Source organism: Coregonus clupeaformis, chromosome 29 (genome assembly GCF_020615455.1).
Source record: "Coregonus clupeaformis isolate EN_2021a chromosome 29, ASM2061545v1, whole genome shotgun sequence".
NCBI classification, from domain to species: domain Eukaryota; kingdom Metazoa; phylum Chordata; class Actinopteri; order Salmoniformes; family Salmonidae; genus Coregonus; species Coregonus clupeaformis.
Window position 1 is genome coordinate 58,850,791 of NC_059220.1, and position 20,726 is coordinate 58,871,516.

The 20,726-nt window shown below is 41.4% G+C and overlaps 1 protein-coding gene across 2 annotated transcripts; it reads right to left on the reverse strand.

Moving 5' to 3' along the window:
- Positions 1-452: 452 nt before the first annotated feature.
- LOC121576731 (casein kinase II subunit alpha') lies at positions 453-19,172 on the reverse strand. Of its 2 annotated transcripts, XM_041890124.2 has the most exons (12): positions 18,190-19,172; positions 6,707-6,818; positions 6,337-6,438; positions 5,327-5,377; positions 4,968-5,027; positions 4,741-4,824; positions 4,221-4,331; positions 3,953-4,054; positions 3,565-3,665; positions 1,480-1,628; positions 1,285-1,367; positions 453-1,026 (listed from the first exon to the last, which is right to left on the reverse strand). In XM_041890124.2, the coding sequence occupies exons 1-11, from the start codon at positions 18,291-18,293 to the stop codon at positions 1,291-1,293; spliced, it is 1,053 nt and encodes a 350-aa protein (XP_041746058.1). In that variant the 5' UTR covers positions 18,294-19,172; the 3' UTR covers positions 453-1,026; positions 1,285-1,290. The 2 variants fall into 2 exon arrangements, with proteins under 2 accessions (XP_041746058.1, XP_041746059.1); XM_041890125.2 differs by lacking the exon at positions 5,327-5,377.
- Positions 19,173-20,726: the final 1,554 nt, after the last annotated feature.

The window sequence follows — 20,726 nt, forward strand, 5'->3', positions numbered from 1 at the left end:
AGGTATCACGTTGCATAAATGCTGCACAACATCGCCGGGTATCATCTGATCTGGTTTCATGAGGGCAATCATTCAACAGATAATTGCAGAAAGCTGAACAGATTTCTCACTCAATGAATGAGCAATGATGGTTCACAGTGGATGGTCTGTCAAAACATTATCTCTGGATCTATGGTGAGTGTGTTTTGGAGCCAAGCCCATTAAGGGTTGTGCTGGAAACATGGTGTCAAGACAAGACTGTCACCTTCCTCAGCGATTAATGGCATTGATGACCCACTGTTCATTGACCACCAGATACTGGTGTTGTTTGTGGTTGTCTCTCTGATTAATTACTGTAAGACTGTCTGAACAACAAGTAAGATAAGAAATGTAAGACACCATAACAAACACCCAGCAGGTGATCTACTGCTCATGGCAAATACATTTGAAAAATGATCACACAAACACATCAATCTAAATAAAAATCATTTATTTTCATTAATATTATTATCATCATTCTACCTAGAGCAGAGAAAAGGTCCACCATGCCACTTCAGTACTACAGTGTGTGGAGGCTGAGCTCAGGTCTGCCTAGGGGCTGAATACTGAACACAGACAGACAGACAGACAGACAGACCGACAGACCGAGGGGGAGGGAGGGCAGGGGGCAGGCTCACGCTCCTTTTCATTCTCCATGCTTAGTTTAACGAGGGAGGGGGGCCAAAGGGGGGGATAATGACAGGAAAGGATCCTTTTTTTCTAGTCTTTGAAAATTTTCTGTTTACCTATTGATAAGAGGAAGGGAGGGCAGGGGCAGCAGTGAGACATCAGGCATCAAGCTCATTGGTCTGGCTGCTTCACTGGGCAAGCCAACCATACACTGACACAGAGGAGGGTGTGAGTATGTGTGTGTTCATGTATGTGTGTGCGCCCGAATGAACATCTTTGAGTGTGTTACTGGTCGGCGGTGCTTTGATCCATTGTCACTGTACACTTGAAGAGGTTTCTGCCACAAAGGGGTAAAAAGTTGAGGTAACAAATGTTCTTCTGAAAGACAAAAAGGGAACAGAAATGATACTGTTGATGCTTATTTATTTTAAGAATTATAAAAGTGATTTTATTGAAATTTTTTAAATAGCAGCGTTAACCCAGAGCAATAGAATAATTGAGAACAATGGAACAATTTAGAACAATGGAACAACTTCACTGAACCTGCTTGAACACCTGACACTGAGCTAAATTTTGCTCAGACCAAAAGAATGTCAATATTTACAATAGACCAGTGTTTGTGTTTCTCTCACTCACCTGCTTTCATCGAGCTGTAGTGGATCCACTGGACACCATATTGCCATCCGCATTTGAGAGAGACTGTTCCTTCAGCACAGGATCTGTGTAGAAGAGTCATCATGTTAAAGATCATATCCCCTTTCCTCAATGCCATAATAACTGGCACTCCACAACAGAGGTAGTCAGCAGGAGTGTTCATTTTGAGCTACTCACAGAAGTAGGGGTGCTCCATGGCCTCTGTGGCCGTCAGTCTCTGCTGGTGGTCGTAGCGCAGCAGCTTATCCAGCAGGTCCAGAGCCTCAGGGCTCACCAGGTGCTGGTTCTCTGTCTGGACAAACTGCTCCCAGCGTTTCCGTGTCTGCCTGAGGGGGGAGACAGAGAGCTAACTTACCCCAGGCTGTCACTTCAATACAACAGTATTATCACCTGGGAAAGAATGTTTCCTTTTCTGGATCCAGAGGGCCACTGTCTGACAGGTTTTAAATAAAGATGGTCTAAATCTATAGTGATTCATCTAGGGTAGTATTGGTACTTGTGTGGAACTGACCCATCTCTAACCTCTATAGTCTACACTCAGTTAAGGTAAATACAGTGCCTTCAGAAATTATTCACACAACTTGACTTTTTCTACATTTTGTTGTTAAATTAATGTTAAGACATTTTTACAAATTAATTAAAAATGAAAAGCTGAAATGTCTTGATTGAATAAGTATTCAACCCCTTTGTTATGGCAAGCCTAAATAAGTTCAGGAGTAAAAATGAGCTTAACAAGTCACATAAAAAGTTGCATGGACTCACTGTGTGCAATAATAGTGTTAAACATGATTTTTGAATGACTACCTCATCTCTGTACCCCACACATACAATTATCTGTAAGGTCCCTCAGTCAAGCAGTGAATTTCAAACACAGATTCAACCCCAAAGACCATGTAGGTTTTCCAATGCCTCGCAAAGAAGGGCATCTATTGGTAGATGGGTAAAAAAAATAAGCACACATTGAATATCCCTTTGAGCATGGTGAAGTTATTCATTACACTTTGGATGGTGTATCAATACACCCAGTCACTACAAAGATACAGGCGTCCTTCCTAACTCAGTTGCCAGAGAGGAAGGAAACCGCTCAGGGATTTCACCATGAGGCCAATGGTGACTTTAAAACAGTTACAGAGTTTAATGGCTGTGATAGGAGAAAACTGAGGATGGATCAACAACATTGTAGTTCCTCCACAATACTAACCTAAATGACAGAGTGAAAAGGAAACCTGTACATAATACAAATATTCCAAAACATGCATCCTGTTTGCAATAAGGCACTAAAGTAAACCTGCAAAAAATGTGGCAAAGAAATGAACTTTATGTTCTGAATATTACATTTACATTTACATTTTAGTCATTTAGCAGACGCTCTTATCCAGAGCGACTTACAGGAGCAATTAGGGTTAAGTGCCTTGCTCAAGGGCACATTTACGTCATTTAGCAGACGCACTTATCCAGAGCGACTCACCAATAGGTGCGTTCACCCTATAGCCAGTGGGATAACCACTTTACAATTTTGGGGGATTATGTTTGGGGCAAATCCAACACAACACATCACTGGGTACCACTCTTCATATTTTCAAGCATGGTGGTGGCTGCATCATGTTATGGGTATGCTTGTCATCGGCAAGGACTAGGCAGTAAAAAATAAAAAATAAAACAAATGGAATATAGCTAAGCACAGGCAAAGTCCTAGAGGAAAATCTGGTTCCGTCTGCTTTCCTGGGAGACAAATTAACCTTTCAACAGGACAATAACCTAAAACACAAGGCCAAATATACACTGGAGTTGCTTACCAAGACGACATTGAATGTTCCTGAGTGGCCTAGTTACAGTTCTGATCAAAAAAATTGGCTTGAAAATCTATGCAAGACTTGAAAATTATCAACAACCAACTTCACAGATCTTGAAGAATATATATATATTTTTTAAAGTGCAAATATTGTACAATAGGTGTGCAAAGCTTAGAGGCTTCCCCAGAAAGACTCACAGCTGTAATCGTAACATGAATGGAGTCAAAGGTGGGAACACTTATGTAAATTAAATATTTATGTATTTACATATACATTTCCTAACATTTCTAAAAACATGTTTTCACTTTGTCATTATGGGGTATTGTGTGTAGATGGGTGAGAAAAAAATAATATTTAGTCCATTTTGAATTCAGGCTGTAATACAACAAAATGTGGAATATGTCAAGGGGTATGAATACTTTCTGAAAGCACTGTAAATGTCTCAATGACACTCCCTGTTGGTACTCACTGGCCAAGAAGGTCCTTGAAGCGTGGGTCCAGTTCAATGTGGTATTTGCGCAGGTAACCAAAAAGCTCATCTGTCCCCAGGACTTTGGCAATTCGGACCAGCTGAAATCAGAACAGTGACAATTTCACATAAGTGTCTCTGTTTGTCTTAGGGAGTATTTGTTCATATACAAGCTCATTTGGTAAGTACCTGTTATCATCAGGTAGTGAATGTGTTATCTGCTCTAATAGATTGTAGCAGTCAGTGTTATCATACTATGAGACAGGTCTAGATTAGACAAGTTAGGAGTTATATTGGGTGGAATAAGATGGGTTGTAGTGAGACTAAAGGATGTTTGGTAGTGACAATAGAAAGGGAATGTCAGTTCAGTGGTAAATTAATTGGATACCTGATCATAATTATCCTGGCCATGGAAGAAGGGCTCTTTCTGGAAGATCATACTGGCCAGCATGCAGCCCAGACTCCACATGTCCAAACTATAGTCATACATCTGACAGGAAACCACAGAACGCTTCAGTTACGGTTATACATCCATATACAAACAGCTACCAATTACAATTAAATTGGAACACAATAACATCACTGGAGCACTTTTAATTTACAGGATGACCGTGTGTCGGTGTGTGTGTTTTTGCTTGCATGTGCTGGGGATTTACCTGGTAATCCACCAGTAACTCAGGTCCCTTAAAGTAGCGAGATGCTACTCTGACATTGTATTCCTGTGCAGGATGGTAGAATTCTGCAAGGCCCCAGTCTATCAGGCGTAGCTGCAACACAAAAACACAAACCACATAGTGTTAGAATAGAAACCACATAGAAAATGTGGCACACAAGGGAAATTGCTGCTGCTACTAAAAAATAATTCAGTATTGCAATCCTGTATGTGTCCTGATGCCATCTGGTGGCAATGAGAATCTTGTATTTGACAAAGACTAAAAGAGTTCAACTTCCATTCAATATTGGTGAAGAAATAATTGAAGTCACTTCAGACAAATCGGACAAATTTATGTAAGCTTTGTAGACTTTTCAAACAGCTTGAGCAGAGCCGAATAACTTTTGTACCAGACACATAACAACATCTGCTAACCACGTGTATGTGACCAATACATTTGGACTCCTAGATCTTACCAAGTTTCTACACAATTAAGGTTGAAAAAGGTTAAGAGCTCCCCCTACCTTCCTCATCTGGTGGTCAATCATCACATTGTGGGGCTTGACGTCACGGTGCATAATACCCATACTGTGGCAGTAGTCCAGAGCCTGAAAGCACAAAGACCCAAATCATGTCAGAGACAGCGAAATAATGACTAGACACCACAAACTAATCCCACAGTTAGGAAGGTAAAAAGGTAGGACTGGGAGTACATGTGAAAACACACAGGGGGTAAAACTGCAAGGCTCACCTTTAGTAGTTCATACATGTAAAAACGTATATCAAAATCTGTTAACTTCTGGTAGAGCTCCTGGGGAGAGAGGAAAAGTTTTAGATTTAATTTTCAGAAAGCAAGTATGTGATGCATGCATCCATGATGAAACACTGTTTAACAAAACACTTTCAACCAACCAACCAAACAGACAGTAACATACAGAAACACATTGGGTGCAAAATTCTCTGGACAATGCTATGCTAAGTCATGGCTACCAACATGGTATTTGAAACTAATAAGCTATATAAGCCTTATTGGGTAACATGACCAAGTTTCCCAGTCATTACACCATCCCAAACCAGTAAAACCCCATGCCTAGAGGGACATTAATCTACCTTAAAATCTGTGTTATTGATGCATTCAAAGACAAGAGCAGGCGTTCGGGACTGCAGAGAGATATGAGAGAGAGAGAGAGAGAGAGAGAGAGATATATATGAGAAAGAGAGAGAGAGAGAGAGAGAGAGAGAGAGAGAGAGAGAGAGAGAGAGATGAGAGAGAGATATGAGAGAGAGAGAGAGATATGAGAGAGAGAGAGAGAGAGAGAGAGAGAGAGAGAGAGAGAGAGAGAGAGAGAACAAATAGAGGGGGGGGGGGAAATCAGAAAAACTTGGAAATATTCCAATCTCATTGATAAATCAAACATTAAAAATGACATCAGTCAATGAGCCATATTTACTGGGAGGAAAAGGTAGAGCACACATCATTGTGCAGTGGCTTAACACCCATCACACACAGCAGAAGCACATCAACATGAAAGAATCACATCTCAATTTTGTTCCCGGCTGCTATTGCAATCATGTGTTTTGTAATTAAAGATAAAGCCATGTTAATATTAGCCTCATTAATTCCCATGATCATAATTCCCATTTATTTGATTGTAGGCAGCAGCATACATTTGATCATTTGATCAGGTAATTGTATCTGTTGGGTATCCATCTCCCTTGCATTCATAAAAAATATTCTCAAAATAACCCTGCCAAAATGTAAGAAAGACAGTCCTGTTTCACCTGCTTTTAGATCATTAGTCAGTTAATTTAGTTAGCCTACCACTTAATCTGTGAGTAAGATGACTATTTTGCAGAACTTTCAAACAGTCTAGTGAACCTCACTAAAATAATATCAAACACGTTCACAATCTGTAAAGGAAATTGTGCTGATATTATAAAGTGTAAGAATGTTAATTCAACAGCCATTATATCAACAGCCATTACATGTATAGGAACATTCACGAAATGGATTCACAATGTAAACAAATCTGATCTTTGAAGGGGTAAGGAAGTGGCCAGGTACTCAGGTGACTAAGAACTAGCCCATGGCTAGAAGAAAGCAGAGCTGTAAGACATACCACAGGGTCTTTCACTGTGTCCACCAATCGGATGATGTTGGTTCCCCCTCGCAGATTCTCCAGAATCTTGATTTCGCGCTTGATTTTCTTTTTCTTGACAGGCTAATCAGGGTCATAATAACAGAGACACCCAATCAGACCAGGATGTAGCCTAAACGTTTGACCATTCAGGATGTGACTTCATTTATAACAACGTATAGCCTAACTGTAATGGTGACAGCATCATCCAGGTGTCCACCTTACCTAGATACTTCTACTTATAGGTTTTCCTGGTTGATTCTTACTTAGACTATGTGTTTATAGAAAACAGACCACAAATCCACCTCTACTGGGCCATACAGACAAACAAAGCAGCCCTTGAACAACTTACCTTGAGGATCTTGACCACCACCTTCTCATTGTTGTTGATGTTGATGGCCTCAAAGACCTCACTGTACTTCCCCCTGCCGAGCTTCCGCACCAACTGGTAGTCTTCCTGGTTACTAGAGGAGAAATGGAGCATAGGGGAACAGATACAGTGCCTTCAGAAAGTATTCATACTCCTTGACTTATTCCACATTTTGTTGTGTTACAGCCTGAAATCAAAATGGATTAAATCGATGTTTTCCCCTCACCCATGTACACAACACCCCATAATGTCAAAGTGAAAACATGTTAAAATATTTTTTTGCAAAATGATTGAAAATGAAATACAGGTACAGTGCATTCGGAAAGTATTCAGACCCCTTGACTTTTTCCACATTTTGTTATGTTACAGCCTTATTATTGATTAAATAGTTTTTTTCCCTTCATCAATCTACACACAGTATCCCATAACGACAAAGAAAAAACAGGTTCTTAGAAATGTTTGCTAATTTATTAAAAATACAAAACTAATATAGCTCTAGAGCTCTGTCAGAGTGACCATCGGGTTCTTGGTCATTTCCGTAACCAAGGCCCTTCTCCCCCGATTGCTCAGTTTGGCCGGGTGGCCAGCTCTAGGAAGAGTCTTGGTGGTTCCAAACGTCTTTAATTTAAGAATGATGGAGGCCACTGTTCTTGGGGACCTTCAATGCTGCCTAATTTTTTTGGTACCCTTCCCCAGATCTGTGCCTCGACACAATCCTGTCTCAGAGCTCTACGGACAATTACTACGATCTCATGGCTTGGTTTTTGCTCTGACATGCACTGTCAACTGTGACGTTATATAGACAGGTGTGTGCCTTTCCAAATCATGTCCAATCAATTGAATTTACCAAAGGTGGACTCCAATCAAGTTATAGAAACATCTCAAGGATGATCAATGGAAACAGGATGCACCTGAGCTCAATTTCGAGTTTCATAGCAAAGGGTCTGAATACTTATGTAAATAAGGTATTTCTATTTTTTATTTTTTTATACATTTGCAAACATTTCAAAAAACCTGTTTTCACTTTGTCATTATGGGGTATTGTGTATAGATTGATGAGAAGAAAAAAAGATTTAATCAATTTTAGAATAAGGCTGTAACGTAACAAAATGTAGAAAAAGTCCAGGAGTCTGAATACTTTCCGAATGCACTGTACATAACATTTACATAAGTATTCACACCCCTGAGTGAATACTTTACAGAAGCGATTACAGCTCTGCGTCTTTTTGGGTAAGTCTCTAAGACCTTTCCACACCTGGATTGTGCAACATTTGCCCATTATTCTTTTAAACAATTATTCACGCTCTATCAAATTGGTTGTTGATCATTGCTAGACAACCATTTTCAGGTCTTGCCATAGATTTTCAAGTAGATTTAAGTCAAAACTGTAACTCGGCCACTCAGGAACAGTCACGGTATTCTTGGTAAGCAAATCCAGTGTAGATTTGGCCTTGTATTTTAGGTTATTGTCCTGCTAAAAGGTGAATTGATCTACATTTACAATTACATTTTAGTCATTTAGCAGATCTCCCAGTGTCTGGTGGAAAGCAGACTAAACCAGGTTTTCCTCTAGGATTTTGCCTGTGCTTAGCTCCATTCCATTTCCTTTTTATCCTGAAAATCTCCCGTCTTTAACGATTACTAGCATACCCATAACATGATGCAGCCACCACTATACTTGAAAATATGGAGAGTGGTACTCAGTAATGTGTTGTATTGGATTTTCCCCAAACATAACACTTTGTATTCAGGACAAAAAGTTGAATTTTTTGCCACATTTTTTGCAGTATTACTGCGGTTTCCTTCCTCTCCGGCAACCGAGTTAGGAAGGACGCCTGTATCATTGTAGTGACTGGGCGTATTGATACACTACCCAAGGTGTAATCAATAATTGTATGTACAGTGAGGGGAAAAAAGTATTTGATCCCCTGCTGATTTTGTACGTTTGCCCACTGACAAAGAAATTATCAGTCTATAATTTTAATGGTAGGTTTATTTGAACAAAAAAATCCAGAAAAACGCATGTCAAAAATGTTATAAATTGATTTGCATTTTAATGAGGGAAATAAGTATTTGACCCCTCTGCAAAACATGATTTAGTACTTGGTGGCAAAACCCTTGTTGGCAATCACAGAGGTCAGACGTTTTCTTGTAGTTGGCCACCAGGTTTGCACACATCTCAGGAGGGATTTTGTTCCACTCCTCTTTGCAGATCTTCTCCAAGTCATTAAGGTTTCGAGGCTGACGTTTGGCACCTCAAACCTTCAGCTCCCTCCACAGATTGTCTATGGGATTAAGGTCTGGAGACTGGCTAGGCCACTCCAGGACCTTAATGTGCTTCTTCTCGAGCCACTCCTTTGTTGCCTTGTCTGTGTGTTTTGGGTCATTGTTATGCTGGAATACCCATCCACAACCCATTTTCAATGCCCTGGCTGAGGGAAGGAGGTTCTCACCCAAGATTTGACGGTACATGGCCCCGTCCATCGTCCCTTTGATGCGGTGAAGTTGTCCTGTCCCCTTAGCAGAAAAACACCCCCAAAGCATAATGTTTCCACCTCCATGTTTGACGGTGGGGATGGTGTTCTTGGGGTCATAGGCAGCATTCTTCCTCCTCCAAACACGGCAAGTTGGGTTGATGCCAAAGAGCTCGATTTTGGTCTCATCTGACCACAACACTTTCACCCAGTTCTCCTCTGAATCATTCAGATGTTCATTGGCAAACTTCAGACGGCCCTGTATATGTGCTTTCTTGAGCAGGGGGACCTTGCGGGCGCTGCAGGATTTCAGTCCTTCACGGCGTAGTGTGTTACCAATTGTTTTCTTGGTGACTATGGTCCCAGCTGCCTTGAGATCATTGACAAGATCCTCCCGTGTAGGTCTGGGCTGATTCCTCACTGTTCTCATGATCATTGCAACTCCACGAGGTGAGATCTTGCATGGAGCCCCAGGCTGAGGGAGATTGACAGTTATTTTGTGTTTCTTCCATTTGCGAATTATCGCACCAACTGTTGTCACCTTCTCACCAAGCTGCTTGGCGATGGTCTTGTAGCCCATTCCAGCCTTGTGTAGGTCTACAATCTTGTCCCTGATATCCTTGGAGAGCACTTTGGTCTTGGCCATGGTGGAGAGTTTGGAATCTGATTGATTGATTGCTTCTGTGGACATGTGTGTTTTATACAGGTAACAAACTGAGATTAGGAGCACTCCCTTTAAGAGTGTGCTCCTAATCTCAGCTCGCTACCTGTATAAAAGAGCCAGAAATCCTTCTGATTGAGAGTGGGTCAAATACTTATTTCCCTCATTAAAATGCAAATCTATTTATAACATTTTTGACATGTGTTTTTCTGGATTTTGTTGTTATTTATGTCTCTCACTGTTCAAATAAACCTACCATTAAAATTATAGACTGATAATTTCTTTGTCAGTGGGCAAATGTACAAAATCAGCAGGGGATCAAATACTTTTTTCCCCCTCACTGTATGTGTGCAGTACAGAGATGGGGTAGTCATTCAAAAATATATATTTGTTTTTATTGTAAATCAGCTGCAAGTTATTTTAATTTTGGAAATCTGTTCCAAAGTATTCTCACGGTATTAGACAGGTCTAGAGAGTTTGTGTCAAGAACTGCAACACTGCTAGGTTTTTCACGTTCAAACGTTTCCTGTGTGTATCAGGAATGGTCCACCACCCAAAGGAAATCCAGCCAACTTGACACAGCCGTGGGAAGCATTGGAGTCAACATGGGCCAGTGGAATGCTTTCGACACCTTGTAGGGTCCATGCGCAACGAGTTAAGGCAAAAGGGGGGGTTGCAACTCAACATTAGGAAGGCTTTCCTAATGTTTTGTACACTCAGTGTATGTGATCCTACACAAATGCAAGCAAGGTTAGAAATTAGGTTTTAGTCAAATATTATTTCTGTTTGGACTTTTTATTGTTAGACATAAAAGACTGTAAAAACACCAGCAAATTAGCTCTACGTGATTTTCAATTTGGAAATCTGTTCCATAGAATTCCCACGCATAATAAAGAGATGTATGTTATTGTATACAAATTTAAGCAAGGTTTGAAAGTATTATGCTTTAGTCAAATATTATATATGTTTGGGCTTCTTGCGGTCAATTTGCAGTCTACAAATGATTTGTAATCATGTTTTGGCCCCCTGACCATCCGCTCAAGAAAGAAAATGGTCCCGCGGCTGAATCTAGTTGATGATCCCTGGCCCAAAGTCATTGCACACAGCACAGCCAAAAAGACAACATGAGGACAAACGGCATAAACGGTCATAAAAAAAAAAAATGACTAAAATAATAATAACGTTGATTCTTGCGATACAGGCATTTGAATTAATTTGATATATCGCCCAGCCCTAACTCAAAGATGTCTGCAGAAATAATGGGATGTCAGCCATTTTGGTTATTGAACTAGAACGGAATTACATCATGGGTCCATGATCTGTACTACACGGAAATGCATCATTATTTATATGAATGTCATTCTCCTCATGTTTCACTGTATTGTACTGTACCACTGTCCTGTATTGGACTGTAATCTACTGTGCTCTACTCACTGTACTGTGCTCTACTCACTCAGGCCCTCCTTCCAGCATTGGGGAACATCCCGCGCCCCTCCCCCCCCTGCACGCACACCACGTCTATTTCTATGGGCACAAGCACTGTTCACAACCCTCTTGTTGTTGCAGGTTTCAAGCTTATTTTCTGCAATTCTACACATTTTGTCATGTGGTGCAGAGAAAATGTTGCAGTTTTAAAGCCCAACAAAATCTATGGGCAAAAAAACCTAGCTAAAAACGTTAGCTGACATGGGCTAGTTGATCTGGACATTTCTGACAAGTTATAAATAGCTCTCCAAGGTATGAAATGACTGACATGACAAGAGGAAAACTGATGATGCACTACCCAATTTCGAACTTGCACCATGAGCATTCTACAATTACAACTTTCAAGAGTAAGTTGAACGCCGGACTGAGTTAGACAGGTCTAAAGAAGCATAATATGAAGAAACTGTAGTCTATTTCAGACGAACAGAATAGCATACTCTGAGTTGTCCTTATGTTAGGTCCTGATCTGGCTATGCCAAATGGCTGTGGCCTACACTAGTTCATTTAGCAGACAAGATTTGCTTAGAATTCCGTGGCATTATTTTATAGTATGAAGAATACAATTGAATAAGCTGAATAAAATAAAGGACATTTTCTCTAAACGATTTGAGGGAGTGCGCACATGCGGCAATTCTGTGTTGAGCGGTTAACAAATAAATAAGTATTCCTATATGCTTAATTTAGAGTTATTAATGTAACTTTAGTTGTTCTACAAACGCTGGCCTATCTGTTTTGATATTTAATACATTGTAAGGCTGCATGATGCAACTCTAATGATGATTTGAAAATAGTCGCTTGAAAGGCATGAGCTCTGCTTTGTTTTTTGTGCAGGCTGTACACACTACATCAGTCACTCATTCACAATTTGACAAGCACTTGATAATGCCTAGAATTTCCCGGCAGCATCCCCTTTGTGTGGCCGTAACACACCCTAAAAAAAAACATGCCGTTGTGCCCTTCTCCCAGAGTGCTGCGCGCTCCATCACGTGATCGGGTCTTTCTCACAGGCTACAAGTGAAGACAGACATCGGGGATGCAACTGCGCGTGTCCTTATCCAATTCCGAGGTGCATATTGAAGATATTGGAAGAACTATCCACATATACTTTTTGTCAGCCAACAAGATAAGTAGGCCTAATGAACAGCAAAAGCACTAGCCTATGAAAATCTACTATCCCCCATAGTACAAAGGTCGACCTATTCTATTCTGTGCGAGAAATAAATATTCCAAACATAGTCTGGGAAAGTTGTGGGATGCGATAGATCCCAAATTAATACAACCGCTAGCATAAAAAAAACATTTTTACACAATGTGGCTGATGCAACAGATCAGAATGTTTAGCTTAAAATGTTGATAAACTATTCAGCTATTTCTTCACATTATAAACGCAGCAACGCGTACATGGTAGTAGGCTTTAAACGCAAATGTTCCATTAACGGGAAAACACCATTATCAAAAGTGACCGCAAATGCAATTATGCATGTAATGCTTTTATTATAAAGGTGCATTTCTATGGTGAAAATGATCTTCCCCAAACTTGAAACTCGCGCGCTGCTTATGTATGCCAGTTAGGCTCTACACCCCTTGTAAAGCAGATCAATGTGCTTAATTTTAAGAAGTTATTTGGCCACTTTAGTTGTGATACAAACCTTATTAAAACATACAGGCCGATGGGCTAGGCTACATGAGGTGTGCGACTATGATTAGAAAAAGTCGCAAAAAAAAGGCTTTGTTTCTTATGCTGGGCATCATTCACAAGTGATAATATATCATTCACAAGTGATAGGCTAATATTGTCACCCATCAGACTATTCTTAATTTAATGTTGTCTTTACATATACTAAATAATATATGTGAAATTTGTTTTGATTTAGAATGGGCCATTATCATGCACCTGTATCGAAACAGGGCCAGCGGGAAAAATACATGTAATCTATGCATTTAAATAGCGAATGGAGGACGCTTTTCCCCATGGTATATTTTCATGCCGGCCAGGTAGGCTATACTCCTGTTGTAAATATAAGTAAAGTGCTTAATATTAGGAAAGTTGAGAAATAAATATAGTAGGCCTAGCCTATAGAAAGCTGATCCTCCTCTTTGTAGTAGAGGCCATCACTCTGTTTTCTCACGCAATTGCATAGCCAATTGAAATGTTGCGCAACATGAGCTCATGGGCTCTCATGAAGTGTTTGATTCGATTTTCGAAACATTTGCATTGATGTCAGAGTGATTAGAGGGACAATAGAGTGCCGAGTACCAGGCTGTTAGCAAGTTTGGTAGGCTACGAATGACCATCAGTAGCATCAGAGCTTGGAGAAGCCTAATTACCGTGATTAAACGGTCACGTGGAATTTGACTGCCTTCATGACTCGTGACCGCCAGTGTGGCGGTAATACGATCACTGCAACAGCCCTACTCATGGGTAGGTGTCAGTAAGAGCTGGGAGAAGTAACATTAACTGGAGAGTTAGAAAGAGAGAGAGAGAGAGAGGCAGAGGGAGAGGTTGTCCAGACTGTTTTAACACTCTTGGTTTGACCACCAGACAGAAAGACAAAGAAAACTGTTATGAGCTGAACATAACAATATGCCAGTGGAAGGGAGGCCAGTAGCAGGTGACCAAACGGTGGTTTGTGACTATTATGATTTCCCATTGTAGCCAATTCAGTTGCAGTAATTCTGTTACCAATTTGGTAACGGAATTACGAGTTTTAATCACTTAATAATTCATAAACAAAATGAATATCAGTAAATTCAATATAACTAATTGGTAGGTATACTATTACTTGTTACGGAATGGCGCCGGAGGGGATGGCTGCCATTTTACAGGCTCCTAACCAATTGTGCTATTTTGTGTGTTTTTTTTGCATTGTTTGTAACTTATTTTGTACATAATGTTGATGCTACCGTCTCTTATGACCGAAAAGAGCTTCTGGATATCAGAACAGCGATTACTCACCTTGAACTGGACAAAGATTTTTTATTTTATGAGTCGGACGTGAAGGATATAATTTTGCTCCCAGACAAGGCCCAAATCCCCGTCATTCTCATGAAGAAAATAAGGAAATACAGGAGGCAGAGATCAGGGTGCTGTGTGAGAATTTGTCAGGGAGTGGGTAACCCGCCTCTACCATCCATTCTATTATCCAATGTGCAATCACTGAAGAATAAACTGGATGAGCTCCATTCGAGACTATCCTATCAACGGGACATTAAAAACTGTAATATCTTATGTTTCACCGAGTCGTGGCTGAACGACGACACAGATAATATACAGTTGGCTGGGTTTTCCGTGCATCGGCAGGACAGAACACCTATGTCTGGTAAGACTAGGGGTGGGGGTGTGTGTCTATTCGTCAATAACAGATGGTGCGCGATGTCTAATATTAAGGTAGTCTCGAGGTATTGCTCACCTGAGGTAGAGTATCTCATGATAAGCTGTAGACCACACTATCTACCAAGAGAGTTTTCATCTATATTTCATAGCCGTCTATTTACCACCACAAACCGTCGCTGGCACTAAGACCACACTCAACGAGCTGTATAAGGCCATAAGCAAACAAGAAAATGCTCATCCAGAAGCGGCGCTCATAGTGGCCGGGACTTTAATGCAGGCAAACTTAAATCTGTTTTACCTCTTTTCTACCAGCATGTCACATGTGCAACCAGAGGGGAAAAAAACTCTAGACCACCTTAACTCCACACACAGAGATGCATACAAAAGGTCTCCCTTCATTTGGCAAATCTGACCATAATTCTATCCTCCTGATTCCTACAGGCTAAAACTAAAGCAGGAAGCACCAGTGACTCGCTCAATAAGTAAGTGGTCAGATGAGGCGGATGCTAAGCAACAGGACTGTTTTTCTAGCACAGACTGGAATATGTTCCAGAATTCATCCAATGGCATTGAGGAGTATACCACCTCAGTCACCGGCTTCATCAATAAGTGCATCGATGACGTCGTCCCCACAGTGACCGTACGTACATACCCCAACCAGAAGCCATGAATTACAGGCAACATCCGCGCCGAGCTAAAGGCTAGAGCTGCCGCTTTCAAGGAGCGGGACACTAATCCGGACGCTTATAAGACATCCCGCTATGCCCTGAGACGAATCATCAAACAGGCAAAGCGTCAATACAGGACTAAGATTGAATCCTACTACACCATCTCTGATGCTCGTCGGATGTGGCAGGGCTTGCAAACTATTATGGACTACAAAGGGAAACCCAGCCGCGAGCTGCCCAGTGACGTGAGCCTACCAGACGGGCTAAATACCTTTTATGCTAGCTTCGAGGCAAGCAACACTGAAACATGCATGAGAGCACCAGCTGTTCCGGATGACTGTGTGATCACGCTCTCCATAGCCGATGTGAGCAAGACCTTTAAACAGGTCAACATTCACAAGGCGGATTACCAGGACGTGTACTCAAAGCATGCGCGGACCAACTGGCAAGTGTCTTCACTGACATTTTCAAAATCTCCCTGACCGAGTCTATAATACCTACATGTTTCAAGTGCCCAAGAAAACGAAGGTAACCTGCCTAAATGACTACCGCCCCGTAGTACTCACGTTGGTAGCCATGAAGTGCTTTGAAAGGCTGGTCATGGCTCATATCAACACCATCATCCCGGAAACCCTAGACCCACTCCAATTCACATACCGCCCCAACAGATCCACAGACGACACAATCTCAATCGCACTCCACACTGCCCTTTCCCACCTGGACAAAAGGAACACCTATGTGAGAATGCTGTTCATTGACTACAGTTCAGCGTTCAACACCATAGTGCTCAAAAGCTCATCAATAAGCTAAGGACCCTGGGACTAAACACCTGCAACTGGATCCTGGACTTCCTGACAGGCCGCCCCAAGGTGGTAAGGGTAGGCAACAACACATCTGCCACGCTGATCCTCAACACGGGGGCCCCTCAGGGGTGCGTGCTTAGTCCCCACCTGTACTCCCTGTTCACCCACGACTGTGTGGCCAAGCACGACTCCAACACCATCATTAAGTTTGCTGATGACACAACGGTGGTTGGCCTGATCACCGACAACGATGAGACAGCCTATAGGGAGGAGGTCAGAGACCTGGCAGTGTGGTGCCAGGACAACAACCTCTCCCTCAACGTGAGCAAGACAATGGAGATGATCGTGGACTACAGGAAAAGGAGGACCGAACACGCCCCAATTCACATCGACGGGCTGTAATGGAGCGGGTCGAGAGTTTCAAGTTCCTTGGTGTCCAAATCACCAACAAACTATCATGGTCCAAACACACCAAGAAAGTTGTGAAGAGGGCCCCAGATCCTCAAAAGGTTATACAGCTGCACCATCGAGAGGATCCTGACCGGTTGCATCAGCACCTGGTATGGCAACTGCTCGGCATCCGACCGTAAGGCGCTACAGAGGGTAGTGAGTACAGCCCAGTACATCACTGGGGCCAAGCTTCCTGCCATCCAGGAGCTATATACTAGGCGGTGCCAGAGGAAGGCCACAAAAATGGTCAAAGACTCCAGTCACCCAAGTCATAGACTGTTCTCTCTGCTACCGCACGGCAAGCGGTACCAGAGTGCCAAGTCTAGGTCCAAAATTTTCCTTAACAGCTTCAACCCCCAAGTCATAAGACTGCTGAACAATTAATCTAATGGCCACCCGGACTATTTGCATTGAACCCCCCCCCTTTGTTTTTACACTGCTGTCACTCGCTGTTTATTATCTATGCATAGTCACTTTACTCCTACCTACATGTAGAAATTATCTCGACTAACCTGTACCCCTGCACATTGACTCGGTACCAGTACCCCCTGTATATAGCCTCATTATTGTTATTTTATTGCGTAACTTTTTTTAAACTTGAGTTTATTTAGTAAATATTTTCTTAACTGTATTTTCTTAAAACTACATTGTTGGTTAAGGGCTTGTAAGTAAGCATTTCACAGTAAGGTCTACAACTGTTGTATTCGGCGCATGTGACAAATACAATTTTATTTTACTTGAACTTTCATTATCCTCCCTCCTTATGAGGGAGAGAAATTAGAAAATATCTTAAAAGATATGAGTTTTTGGTAACGGAATTACAAGGCAATATTTCTTAAATATACAGAAGGTAAAACATTTCTCTAAAAATAAAGTGTTGATATTAGTTGGCAGGGGTCTTTATGTCAACATTGTGTTTTGATGCATTTCTGATACCTTTTAAGACTTTTTCTAGTAGATGTTTTCTAAGACCCCTTTTCCATCTGTTTATCCAGAAATCAAAGCCTTTACTTATGCCTAATTTTTAAGATTGAAAAATGTATCTATGCCTTCATTTCCCCAAAATATAGACTTAGCTTTCATTTGACAACCAATTTGATATGCTCCTATGAACTTCACATGTTGGTGCTTATGTGGAAATATCGAAAAGGAAAATATAGGAAAGTAGAAAATAAATAGGAAGTATGCTACAGTAGTAAAATTCACAAGCGTCATTCGGTGCTGCCCTGTCAGCGTCAACTGCCAGCTAGGGCTGCTCGATCTTGCAGATTGATGATTTTCCCATCCCAATCAAGAGTGCAGGACAATCTGAACATGCTACGCGCAGACTCACATAACCATGCACGTTCCCGACAAAACTTTAGGTCTCCAAAATACATAATATTCTCCAAATAAAGATTGAAATAGTTTTCAAAAGACGCCTTATTCATACTCCTTTATTATTATGATGATATCTAATATATCAATAGAATACACATTTATTGACATAAACAGTTTTATCATACGGTTGATAAAGCATTTGCCAATAAACTACTAAATAGTGCATTATGATGTTTAGAAATTCCAGACCAAGATATTAAAACATCTCACCTCCAACTAGGCACGTGGGCTTCATAGTCCCAATATTCCCTGCTCTTCAAAGTGTTGACATCGGCGTACACCCGAGATTTACTGCCGGCCGCCGGGCCGGGCATTGCGAGCACAGTCTGTGTGGAGGATTCGATTGCCACAGAGCTCTTCTGCTGGCAACACAGACCACCGTCTTCGTGTCGGAGCCGGGGTCTCGCGCTGTCCGAGTAGGGGGCGGGGGTTCCTATTATCTGATATCTTCCCCACGAAAGATGACCACGGTGTGCTGCGAACAGCTACCGCTGATTGTCAGAAGCAGCTAAAACGAATGGGGCTCCAAGGTTGATGATGGATAAGGGGAGGAGAGGGGCCGTCAGATATAGCCAGTGAACGCTAAAACGGCTGAGATGACAATTAAAATGAAGTGTTGAGGTAGAAACGTAAATTCACGAACGGATACTATTTACGTAAAATAAAAGGTTAATCATTGTATTAAAACTGACCGAGATGCCAGGCTTTGGGGGGTTTATGAATGAAAGTATTGCGGGTTAAACCCCCCACCCCCCTAGAGGGCCTTAAATCCCGAATCCGGAGCAGGGATCCTACCAGAATAGTCTTGCGATGGCCCTCCCAAGTCAACAATCTTCCAGCGGTGTGGTTTGAGGTGATGGGGAGGAATTGAATGGGAAAGTTGGGTTTTACAGCTCACCCCTAGCTACGGGGTATTGACTAGTAGCTACAGGCGGTTAGAGAGGGGGTGGAGTAGAAATCGATGTTGTTAGCTAGTATGCTAACGCAGAGAGAATTGCACCACCGTTGAGCGCCGGTGCAGTGCACCCTCGCCGGGGCGTGTAGCATATGAAAGTGGAGGGAAGACCACTTCAAAATCCCTTGAAAAGCCTGTTGGAGGTCAGGTTTTGAGGCTTTCTTTTAGAAACGCCCCGGCCCTTATTCCGAACCGCAGGGAACCGGATTGCGATATAAGGCGCACCCGGAAATGAATATAATCTAGATCAATTTGTTGAATGGCCATATCAAAGACAGTACAGTATGAAGATAGGCTAAAACTGCTTCTCCAATTAAATCCCCGATCACGTTTGTAGGCGACGTCATGACGAAGTTGGCTAGCAAAGCTCATGCGTAGAGACACGTCATTGGGTCTAATGGTCGTCTCGCCCCGAACTGCGCATGTGCAGGCAGTCATATCAAAGGCACTATTCGATGTAAATATGTTTTTGACAGAAATGTAAAAGTTTCAGTTTGTCACTTTCACGAGGTTGGAGTAATAACATGTTAATCTACTTAAGACATTGGCTCGAATCTAGGTTGTGCCTTTAGATTTCGAGAAAATTAACAACTAATAAATACATTTTCACTTCTCTCATTGACTTCTCAAACCCCAGACCCTGGCCAGGTCTGTTAGTTCTGTTCCGCAAGCGTTCCCAGAAGTTTTGTGATGTTGCGCCTCTGGGTTTAGAAACTCTGTGTCCATATGACTCCAGGTTCAGCCAAGGCTGCAGCGCCTTCTAGCGTGTAGGATATACACATGCATTGAAAACAATTGTTCCATCACTAACCACGTTTACATCCACAGTTTTTATGCGAGTAAAATCATACACTTTTTAAAAAATCACGACAGATGTGGTGGAAACAAGTAATTTCGGTACAATTTTATAAATGGCAACAGATAATTTGTTCGTTTGACATGGTGGGATCTTTTGTGTCGGTAAAATTAATTATGTGAGAAATGGTGGTGGAAACGCCTTTATGCGCAAATATTAATATAATAACCATCATATCAAAGTAAATTTGGAGTCACGCGATTATATGGTGTGTAGTCCTCCCACAATGACTAGGGGAAACCATGCAGGTTATTAGGCTACAGATTAAATAAATTATGATTAACTTCACGGGGTAGTGAAAGTGCACGGTTATCTTGATGCACATTTCCAATAAATATCGAGGGTCTTATTCTGGTGACATGATGATTGTTGCTTGACTGCCGTTTGACAAATACAAATATTATCGCTCTTATCAATAATAATCTTATCATGCAGACTAGCCTACCCGAACTGTATCTGCAAACTGTTGGCTATAGCCATCTGCCAAAACCAGAGTAGACAAATATGCTATTTAACGCAAGTTTTTGTGACAAAACTATCCGTAGAGTTGAAAATGTGATGGAAAGACATTTAACTTTTGATTTTATTCGGTACATTAAAACTTGAGCGAAAAACGTCATTTTGTGTGCACTACCTCATCATGTACTGACTTTTATCTGCAACAAGTCTGTTTGGTGGAAACGCACTATTTTCTTAATGCGGATTTTAGTATATTCACAGATTTGAGAATATTTGCATGAAAATCTGTCACTGATTGGATGGAAACCTAGCTACTAAACTCAGCAAAAAAAAGAAACGACCCTTTTTCAGGACCCTGTCTTTCAAAGATAATTCGTAAAAATCCAAATAACTTCACAGATCTTCATTGTAAAGGGTTTAAACACTGTTTCCCATGCTTGTTCAATGAACCATAAACAATTAATGAACATGCACCTG